Source organism: Myotis brandtii, unplaced genomic scaffold (assembly GCF_000412655.1).
Source record: "Myotis brandtii unplaced genomic scaffold, ASM41265v1 scaffold265, whole genome shotgun sequence".
Taxonomy (NCBI): domain Eukaryota; kingdom Metazoa; phylum Chordata; class Mammalia; order Chiroptera; family Vespertilionidae; genus Myotis; species Myotis brandtii.
Window position 1 is genome coordinate 965946 of NW_005360086.1, and position 11038 is coordinate 976983.

The following is an 11038-nucleotide window of genomic DNA, read 5'->3' on the forward strand; positions in this document are numbered from 1 at the left end:
GTTCCTTGTCTCCATGGTTTTTCAAAGCCTCCCTCTTGGGGTTTCCATGAGGAAGAGACAGAATGTAACATTTCCTGGAGTGATCTGATCTGGAAGGAGCCTTTTTTTTTTTTAAATGATGAGTGTTTTTTTATTGAGGTAAAATTCACATAACATACAATTAACCATTTTAAAGTGAACAATTCAGTAGCATTTAGTACATCCCAATGTTGTCCAAGTTTGGCCTCTATCTAGTTCCCAAACATTTTCCTCACTCCCAGGGGGGACCCATACTCTTGAATGGGTGTGGAGTTTCCTCTTGGGATATACTTTCTTTTTAAAAAATATTTTTTTATTGATTTCAGAGAGGGAGAGAGAGACATCAATGATGAGAGAAAATCATTGAGCGGCTGCCTCCTGCACACCCCCTACTGGGGATTGAGCCTGCAACCAGGGCATGTGCCCTGGAAGGAGCCTCTTGAGAGACCAGAATGCTGGGGTTGGGTGTGGGGGTGGGTGGGGGCAGACTTTTGGAACTTAACCTACCTAATCAACCAACTGAGCCACACCGGCCAGGGCTCATCTTCCCTTCCTTTTAGATAGCTTAGTGCCACCCTGTCCCCCCAAGAATCAGATCCCCTAAAACATCACCCAGTTCCTTCTTTTTGGAGAGGGACACAGAGATGGTCAATGTTATGTAGCCTAGTGAATTGATGAACCTCCTTTACTGCTGAACCCACAGAGCTCCCAACTCATTCAACACCTTGATGTTTATTACCTAAGTGTGCCCTCTAGGAGCTTACTTTGGTTGATAGGCCCCTTTCTAAGCATCCTGGGGTCCTCTGTGTCTCACCTGCCTATAAACCACTGGGCAGGGACAATGGTCTCCCCATCAGACTGGGGCTCCCTGAGCGGGGGAGTGTTTCACTCCTCTGGAGCTCGTTTGAATGCCCAGGGAATGACTGAGTGCCTGTGTCCCCATAGCCCAGCAGTTACCTTGTAGAGACAAGAGAATGGATGAAGGACCGGGGATCCAGTTCTCTAACTCAGAAGACACATGGATTTGGGTCCTTGAGATCATGACTGAGTCGGGAGAGTGTGTCTGCGTTCAGGCTGGGGCTGTTGCCCTTACTTGTGTGGCAAACCTGTTTTCCCGTTCAAGGGTGGGGACCAGGCTGTTAGTATTGCCCTTCGCAATTCTGGGGAAGGCCTCCTGGCCTGCTGATGTGACAGACTGCTGGGCATGGTGCAGAGCCCAGGCCACTTCTGCCTTCTGCCCTGTACTAGAGAAGAAGCCATCACTGTTCATTCATTTATTGAGCCCCTACTATGTTCTGGGCACAGGAGATAGAGAAGGGGGGGTGGGGGCAGACTCATCCTGCTACGCAATGAAATAAGAGTCTGAGGGAGGACAAGGTGACTCCAGCATGAGACTGACAACAGTGCCCATTTATGCACGACCGCTTCCTGAGCCCGAGAGTCCTGGAAGGAGCCCCACGGTGTTCACTGCGAGCCTCGTGGGACATGCCGGTGTTGAGCACAGGACAGACACACAGAGAAGAGAGCTGGCCTGGCCGGCTGGTCAGCTGTAGCGTCCAGGTATGGAGAAGGGTTTTCATCCTCTGGGAAGCATGGGATGGGGGCTCTCACTCTGGCCCCTGGTCCTCATCCTCTGCCTGGGAAGAGTTTTGTACATGGACAGTGGTTAAGGGAGGGTTGTCTGGCTCCTCCACTCTTGGAGCCTTCGCTAGTCACTCCACACAAGGCCCTCGATTTGCCTAATTCATGTTTCTGGCTATAGATATCTAGGGTGACCCAATTACAGACTCACCTGCCATATCTTCTGTTATTCAGTCGTATGTGCCTCAAGAGCATGGACAGAGCCAACCCTCAGTTATCCTCGTAAAGGAAGGGAAGTGGTAAGCCAGGACTTAAAATCCCAAAGGCCCTCCTGGGGGTATGGAAAGTGCCTTGGTCAGGGAAACAGGAGACAGCTTTTAGTTCTGGCTGTTACCAGCTCACTGAAAGGTGACTTAGCATTCCTGCCCACATTCTGCGTGAGGGACATTCATTTCCATGTTAGTATTGGGGTGACGCCCATGGCCCTTCAAATGGAATGGCTTCAACACTTAGAAAAAAATCTTGGAGGAAAATAGAAGATTTCCCCCATCTTTATAGCCCAGAGCCTATGTTGGAAGGAGTAGGTGTTCTGTTAGGAAAGTGAGAGACCTGCTACCTGACTGTGGGAGGGTTTCCACTCGAGGGACCCCAGCCATGGGACCCAGGAGAACAGTGTGCCAAGGGCAGCATCATGCCCAGGCCAGGGAGACTAGCTCTGTCTGGGTAGGGCAGGTGGTCAGGAAAGGAGAGATGGGGCTAGAAGTTAAGTCAGCGAGGGCAGCCCCGAAGGATGTGGGTGAGTCCTTAGGGCATTGGTCTTGATCCTGAGAGCACTGGGGGTGAGGGGTGGGAAGGTAGAGGGTGGGTAAATGATGGTTGTTTTCTTTTGGTTTTGTTTTTCCTTTTCACCAAAGAGTTCTAGGCTGCTCCGATTTGCACTTTTAAGATCCTTGAGGGTGCAAGGTGGGGAATTGATTAGTTTTTCCAATTCTAGGCTTTAGGTAAAAATTCCCCAAGGCAATTTTGAACCTTTGGCAAAACCGAGTTCATCCCGGCTTCCTTATCCCTGCACCTACTCCCTAGGCACGCACAGACCACCAGGTCTGAGGAAACAACCAGGGAGCCGAGCATGTGGCCAAACCACGGCTGGCCCCACCCTTGGCGATGCCAGCCTGGCATGTGTGCCCCTGGCCAGAGATCCTCCCCCACCTCCCTGACTTGTTAGAGGCCAGGATGACTCAACCCTCCCCAGGGAGCACGTTGAGGGCAAGGTCTGGCCAACACTCACCCAGTTTTCTCTTTGGTTGGATAGGAGGTATTCCTGGAAAAAAGGAAAGAAGGAATGAGGGCTGCACCGCTTCCCTGGGGGCTGGGTGAGGTGGGAAGGGCTCATGGCTCTTTGGGGCTCAGTGCCTGTGTTGGGTCTTCAGTGGAACTGCAGACACTCCCCACCGTCCTCGTGTGGCCAAGCTGCTTGGCTGCCTTCGGGGAGGCAGAGTGGAGGAGTGTGAAGTCATTGGCACCTGGCACCGCCTGGGCATCTGTGCAAAAACATTGAACTTATCTGAACCTTAGTTTCCTCATTCATCTGAAGGGACTATTGTGAGATTTAATCACATGTGAGCATAGTAGGTGCTCAATAAATATTTCTCTTATACTCCCATCCCCTGCTTCCCATGGGTTGTTGGATTTGGAAGGTCTAAAATGGTCTAAGGACCAGTGCCCTAAGGACTCACCCACATCCTTCGGGGCTGCCCTCGCTGACTTAACTTCTAGCCCCATCTCTCCTTTCCTGACCACCTGCCCTACCCAGACAGAGCTAGTCTCCCTGGCCTGGGCATGATGCTGCCCTTGGCACACCACACTGTTCTCCTGGGTCCCATGGCTGGGGTCCCTCGAGTGGAAACCCTCCCACAGTCAGGTAGCAGGTCTCTCACTTTCCTAACAGAACACCTACTCCTTCCAACATAGGCTCTTGCTATAAATGGTCTAAAACTGAAAGGGTCTAAAACTCATTTTGTCGAGGAGGAAACTAAGGCCAAAAGTGTTTGGTAACAAGTTGGTTTTCTCTATTTTTATATTTTTTATTATAAAAGCAGTCTTTGAATACTTGCCCACTATAAAAAGAATTATGTAATGGAGAGGCTTGTACAGTAAAAATTAAAGTCCCTCTCTACTCTCTCTCCCTCATCTCCACTTCCTGTCCTAGATATATATCATTACTGTTGACAATTTGATAATCATCCTCCTAGAATGTTCCCTATGCATGTGTATGTATGTTTGTGAGTATGTCATTTTTTAAAAAACAAGTAGATTCCTGTGATACATGTTGTTATATAACTTGCTTTTTCCACTTACCCAGTATCTTGGAGAACTTTCTGTAACTTTCCACAGATCTGCCTCATCCTTTTCAATGGCCACAAAGGCTATATATGGATGTGCCTAATATATTTTGACCAGGAAGCTAGGGTTCTGGCTCAGGAAATCTGGCTCCAGAGGATGCAAAGGATTTGCCTCTACCCTTAGGGTGACTATATTCTCCTACTGAAGGCTTTTATGTTATTTCTAAATTCTTGCCATTGCAGACATGTTGTCAATGAATGCTCAGGTACAACCTCAGGGCTACGTATTTCTACTTGATAGATTCCCTGATGCGCATTCCAACTTTGAGGACTATTGTCAACATTTCCTCTAAATCAGTGGTTCTCAACCTTCCTAATGCCACGACCCTTTAATACAGTTCCTCATGTTGTGGTGACCCCCAATTTCATTGTTACAAATTGAACATAATTAAAGCATAGTGATTAATCACAAAAACAATATGTAATTATATAGGTGTATGTGTTTTCCAATGGTCTTAGGTGACCCCTGTGAAAGGGTCATTCGACCTCCCCAAAGGGGTCGAGACCCACAGGTTGAGAACCGCTGCTCTAAATAGACAGGTTATAAAAGTGCTAGGTCTTTCATACCCTCACCAATATACATATAATGTTAACAATAAGAAAAAAAACTGCTCTCTGTACAGACTAATATCCTTGTCCCCCCAGGACATGACTCCCACATTGAGGGCCCTCTCAGGGAACAGGTTCATTTTAATAACTCTATTGGAGCCCGGCCAGCGTGGCTCAGTGGTTGAGCATCAACCTATGAACCAGGAGGCCACGGTTCAATTCCCGGTCAGGGCATATGCCAGGGTTGCTGGCTCGATCCCCAGCATGGGGTGTGTAAGAGGCACCCGATCAATGGTTCTCTCTCATCATTGATGTTTCTATCTCTCTATCCCTCTCCCTTCCTCTCTGAAAACAATAAAAATATATTTTAAAAATTAATTCTATCGGAAACAAATAGAACTAGAAAGCTTGGACTGTGGCTTGGGTCACATCTACTTGCTGATCTGTAGCTCCAAATCCATCCACAGTATCAAAGGTAATGATACCAGAGGGTGCAAAACATTGACTTCTACTCTTAGGGTGCCTACATTCCCATATGCCAGAGACATCCCAAGTTTACCTGGTGTAGTTAACACCTCTAGTGTCCTGGTTTGGATCATTTATGTGGACACTCTTCCCCACCCCATCGCATGAGCGACCCCTACTGGCCCAGAAGCTAGGAGCCGGCTTGGTGAAACGACCCACTCAGAATCACTCCTCCAGGGGCTGCCCACCTTTGTCACTCACCTCCCGCCTGCTTCCCCATCAGTGGAAAGAACTGGCTGGCTTTGTCCCTCTTTACCTCCTGAAGCTGGAGCTGAATGCTGGGGACAACACCTTCCTGAAAAGGCAGAGAGTTTGTTAGAGCGAGAGGAAGGCTGGCGGGGAGTCAGGGAGGGCAGCCTCAGCAATAACAGTTTCAGTGACATTTGCTCTGTGCTGGCCCGGGGCTCTTTTGCATGTATTACACAATGTTATGCAGTAATAATTTATAGTCAGCGTTTCACCTACTGTGTTCCTGGCTCTGTTCTAAGCACTTTAACATTAATTCTCTTTGATCCTCACCAAAACACCATGATGTAAGTACTATTATTGCACCATTTCATTTTTTAAAATATATTTTTATTGATTTCAGAGAGGAAGGGAGAGGGAGAGATAGAAACAACAATGATGAGAGAGAATCCTTGATCAGCTGCCTCCTGCATGCCCCATCCTGGGGATGGAGCCCGCAATCCGGGCATGTGTCCTGACCAGGAATTGAACCGTGACCTCCTGGTTCATAGATCGATGCTCAACCACTGAGCCATGCCAGCCGGGCGTTGTCACCATGTTACAGATGAAAGCGCAGAGAGATTAAATTATCTATCCAAGGTCACCAGCTAGGAAGTGAGAGCGGCTCCAGGACTTGAAGCCGTCACCTGCCTCAGAGGCTCAAACACAACAGCATAATTTCGTTTACTCTTCACAGCCACCATATGAAGTAGGGACTATGAGTTATTCCCATTTTGTAGATGGGAAACTGAGCGTTATGGAGGTTAAGTGATTTGTCCAAGATCACACAGGAAGTGGTAGAGCCAGGATTTAAACTCAGGCAGTCTGGCTCCAGAGCCTGGATTCTGCTCCACCTGGGGGCATGTCCCCAACATAGACAAGGAGGGGCCGCTGAGGGACTCAGGGTGAGCACCCCATAGGCAAGGTGAGACTGCTTCCCCTCCCAACCCCAACCTGGTCTCCTTTCTTCCTCGGGCAATCCCCCCCGCCCTCCCCTGCCCTGCCCTTGCCCCAGATTCACCCTGCCCTAGAGCCTGGGCCTCCCATGAGGAACGTGGCCTGTGGCCTGGAGTAGAAGCCACTACTTTGGGCAAAGACATTTTCTTGAGCTAATGCAGTGAAAGTTCTGGACCAGGGGCTATGGATTGAAGTCATTCCTCCATTAGCCTTGGCCAAATTCTCTCCTTCTGTGGCCCCTGCTAAGAGGGGGAGAGGCTCACTGGTGGGAGAGTGACAGTGGGTGACATTCATTAGACCTTCTTCATGTCTCTGCATCCCCGGTGCCTGGCACAGCGCCTGGCAGACAGAAGCTCAGCCCGTGTGGGTTAAAGAACACTGAACAAGGGCCTTTCTCTGACAGTGGGAAGAGGGAAGAGGATGGGGTCTCCTTTTCCAGGAAGGCTGAAGACAGGACGAGCGAGCAAAGTGATGAAGCACCTGCCAGGAGGCTGGGAGCCGGGGGAGCAGGGGGATGGGGGCTCCCTCTTCCATCCCCAGTTTCCCTAGGGGCAGCGCTGGCGCTCCAGGAACCAGCAGGGACCTGGCTGGGGTGCAGAAAACCCCTATTCCTCACATAGTTTGTTTCGTCCCAACTTTTAGGACCAGAAGTGGATTTTCTTCTAAGACGTGGACCAATTCAGTCCCTTCCCATCTGTCTCCTCCCCCGGACGTCAGTGGCTGGGGCAGCTTCTCTGCTGGAGTCGCCTGGCCTGGCCAGGAACCAGATAGTCTCTCGGGAGATTTGGAGCCATTTCTGGAAAGCTCATGAAAACCACTGTGCCCTGGTAAGAGGCGGCCATCGAATACAAGCTGGGGAGAAGGGCTATTTATAAACTAAATAATGCTCACCTTTCCCTCACCCACTGGGTTTCGGGAGGGGGGGGGTGGTTCCTAGGAGACATCCTTCTCTTTCACTCGGGAGGGACTCCTGCCCCCCTCTAAGCCCTCTCCTTATCCATTTAACCCAGTGGTCGGCAAACTGCGGCTCGCCAGCCACATGCGGCTCTTTGGCTCCTTGAGTGTAGCTCTTCCACAAAATACCGACTTCTGTGCACGGGCCATGAAGTTTCAATGGCACTGTACGTGCGCGCCCGCACGTGGTATTTTGTGGAAAAACCACACTCAAGGGGCCACAGAGCCCCATGTGGCTCGCGAGCCGAAGTTTGCCGACCACTGATTTAACCCAATCACCCTTGAAAACACTGAGGGAAAACTGCAGGCAGGGAGCCTGGGAGCTAGGGAGGGGATTGGATGGCCCCTGGCAGTGCCTCCATCCCTCCCTTCACCTCACTCGTCTTAATGGTTCCCGTATTCCAAGCCCTGTGTCTCGGGAAGCAGGGGGATGGGATGTAACTGAGAATAAAGGAGAAGAAGCAGGAGACCAGTTGCCCAGGAGGTGCTTGCAGGTGGAAAGTGAGCGGTACCAGTTGAAGTTGATGATGTTCCATGTGGCTGCATAGGGAGCCCCGTCACAGCGCGGCTGCCCTATGCCTGGGTCAGGTCCCCTGATGTTTGGCACAGACTCCGTAAAGCTTGAAAAATGCCGTGAGGGTCGGGGTATTTCCCCCCATCTTTCTGGCGAGGAAACTGATCTCCAGAGAGCAGCAGTGACCTTCCCAAGGTCACACGAAGTCCGTGGAGAAGCTGAGACTTGAACCCAGGCCTCCCCATCCTTTTGTTTTCTCAACGGCACACACTTCCACGCTCAGACAAACCAGGAAGGGAACCCACCACCAATGGCTGTCTCTTCGATGGCTGTTCCTGTGGCCCGTGTCCTCCCCATCCTGGGACTGGGAGGAGCCAGGCCTGGCCTTGTCCCACTGTCCATCCTCCTGGAAGCCTTCCCTGAGCACCAGTCCTGCCTTCAGGTCTGGTGGCCTCTCTCCCCATCTGCCTAGAAGCTCCCCAAGGTCAGGACCTTTGTCTCCCCTACCACATGGGGTGGGACACGGGTGCTAGGTCCCAAACCTCTTGATTTCTCCCCAGCGTTCGTCAGGGAATGAGAGTTCTACGTGTGAGACAAAACAGGGATCCTGCCCAAGTTGCTTCCTTTGAAATTCTGAAAATGTCCTCTGAGACCCAGACACATAGTCAGACCTTGGGCAAGGGGTGCAGCTGTGCTTTTGAAGGTGTGTGACCTTGGACAAACGACCTGACCTTTCTGTGTCCAAGTTTCCTTATCTATGAAATGGTACTTTCCCCATAATGGGTTAATGTTTATGAGGCATTTAGGACATATATGTCAAATAGGTGTTAAATAGTCAGTCTCCCCCCCCCCCCCCCCCCCGTGCCCCATAGGCATGTGTCCCTTTAGAGCTCAGTCAGGCCAGGGGCCATGGCCTTGAACCTACCTGCAGAGGGGAATCGGACCACCTGCCTTGCAGTGACAGCCTGCTCTCCCCTCAACCACAGATCACCCCCTGCCTTTCCCCAAAGTTACCTCCAGGGTCACGGTTACCAAAGACCCTGCTTCAGTGCCACCGGGTGCCAGTTTCTTGTTAGCTGCCGCAGTGCGGGCAGACAGCCCCGTCAGGAGAAGCAGTGCGAGGCGGAGCGGCATGGTGAGTGCGGCTCTGTGCTGGGACCCTCTGCGAGTCCCTCTCAGCCTGCAGGGCCTCCAGCAGGCCGGTCCTCCCTCTGGCTCCTTTGTAGGTGAGGGAGGCTCCACCTGTTCCTCGTCCTTCCAGCTACCCTGCTTCTTCCTCCAGCTTATCTGCCCTCCCAGGGACATTTCCTGTGACTCCCCTCCCTCCCAGCTGGAAAGGCCAATGATATCAGAGGAGGGACCAGCCCTCTTGCACCACCGCCCCCAGCACCTGATCCCAGGCTTAGCGCTCTGATGCAACAGCCGCCTCACCCTCGCCGTTGGCTGCTTTCCCTCTGGAGGCAGGTGCACAGGGGGCAGTGTGTGGGACCTGTGCTTCCAGCTTCCTGACTGCAAGCCCAGCGGCCTTGTCACCTTGGAAATGGGAGGGGAACTGGATGGCTCCTCCCTTCCAGGTGCTCTGCCCCGCCCTGAGAGAGCCCCCCCCCCAGAACTTAGCTAGTGTCCCACCACTGTCTCCCCACTTCCTCAGTGTTCCCTTCTGCCAATAGTCCCATGTGCACACAGGAACACAGGTCTTGCCCTGAGAGAAATAACACAGTGCTTAGCGAAATGAGGCTCCTCACAAGTGGGAACTGGGATTTGCCAGCGAAATGGCTTCCTGCTCGTGTCACCGGCTCTAAGCTACCTTCCCACTGTTGCCAAAGTGATCTTTCTAAAGCCCTACCCCCAGCTGTTTCTCCCTGCTCACGTACTTCCAATGTCTCCCATTGCCCTCGGCATAAAGTTCAAGTTCCCTAATATGGCACTCAAGGCCCTTCTTCACTTAGTTCTGCCCATCCATCCATCCATCCATCCATCCATGTAGAACAGTGGTTCTCAACCTTTGGCCCTTTAAAAACAGTTCCTCATGTTGTGACCCAACCATAAAATTATTTTCGTTGCTACTTCATAACTGTAATGTTGCTACTGTTATGAATCGTAATGTAAATATCTGATATGCAGGATGGTCTTAGGCGACCCCTGTGAAAGGGTCGTTTGACCACCAAAGGGGTCTCGACCCACAGGTTGAGAACCGCTGATTTAGAACAAGGGACCTGCGGTCAGAGAGACCTGAATTCCAGTCCTAGCTCCCCCACTAAGTAGCTGTGTGACCTTAGGCACATTACTTAGCCCCTTCAAACCTTAGAATCCTCATCTGTAAAACGAGATTAATAATAGCACTTATTTCCCAAGTTGTTCGAGGATGAAACGAGATAATGCATGTGAAGCACTTAGCACAGTGTGTGATGGTAAATATTTAATACCTGTTAACTATTATTACTGTTGTAATTATGGACACTGGGCGAGGCACTCGGCCACAGAAGAGGAATAAGCCGCCTTCTCTGTCCTACAGCATCTCACAGGCCAGGAGAGGGACCCTCTGGTTGGCAGCTAAGCTGTGTTCAGTTAGTGCTGGCATAGAGATGGGAGCCTTTGGCTGTTGCCTCTGCCTGGACCTCCCTTTCCACCTGGTGAACTCCCACCCATCCTTAAAGGTCCAGCTTATGGCCACCTCCTCAGTAGGGTTTTTCTGCCTCTATTCCTAACTCCTGCAAGGATTATTTGGCCCCTTTCCTGGGCTTTCCCAAGTAGCTCTGATTTGTATATACCTCGAAGCTCTCCTTCACTCCCAGGCTGTGTCCTGAGCAGAGGTAGGTGCCAAGAACAAGAATGGAGGCAAAACCAGCCCCTGCTCAGCTCACGGAGCTGCACAGCCTGGTGCCAGCCTGCAGGCCCCTGAAAGAAGGTGCTTTGCTCTATTTCTCCCAGAGGGCCAGCGGGTCTGCCAGATGGGGAGGTGATCATGCCAAGAGGTCTCTGAGAGTGGGCTGTCATACATGTGTACCTGGCACACAGTAGGTCCTTCCTTAAACATGCAGTCTTTCTGAGCTCAGGCCAGTGAAGGCAGCAATGAATAAGGGCAAGTGTGGAGGTCTGAGGGCGGATAACCATACACACACCTCCTTCCTCCCTTCCAGGAATTTCTTGGGTGGATCCCAAACCTGATGGCTGCATTTGCTAAAATGCAGACCCCCCCGGCCTGGCCCTACTCGGACACAGCCAGGCCTGGTCTGTGGGTCTGTCTCAACATTCCAGGTGACAGTCACTCCGCCTCCCATAGCACTTCCCAAAGGCAGCGCGCTTACTCCCT

General features: G+C 51.3%; 1 protein-coding gene across 1 annotated transcript; it reads right to left on the reverse strand.

The window, feature by feature from the left end:
- Positions 1-400: 400 nt before the first annotated feature.
- On the reverse strand, positions 401-9030 carry TAC4 (tachykinin 4 (hemokinin)). The gene is made up of 4 exons (XM_014541167.1): positions 8740-9030; positions 5277-5370; positions 2888-2920; positions 401-1655 (listed from the first exon to the last, which is right to left on the reverse strand). The coding sequence occupies exons 1-4, from the start codon at positions 9028-9030 to the stop codon at positions 1645-1647; spliced, it is 429 nt and encodes a 142-aa protein (XP_014396653.1). The 3' UTR covers positions 401-1644.
- Positions 9031-11038: the final 2008 nt, after the last annotated feature.

What these genes read in the sequence shown, in the direction of transcription:
- TAC4 (XM_014541167.1), bottom strand. Translation starts at nt 9,030, where the DNA reads ATGTCCCTGGGAGGGCAGATAAGCTGGAGGAAGAAGCAGGGTAGCTGG. An exon ending in TGGTAACCGTGACCCTGGAG is followed by an intron (nt 5,371 to 8,739) that starts GTAACTTTGGGG and finishes CTGCCTTTTCAG; the next exon opens with GAAGGTGTTGTCCCCAGCAT. An exon ending in GATGGGGAAGCAGGCGGGAG is followed by an intron (nt 2,921 to 5,276) that starts GTGAGTGACAAA and finishes CCTTTTTTCCAG; the next exon opens with GAATACCTCCTATCCAACCA.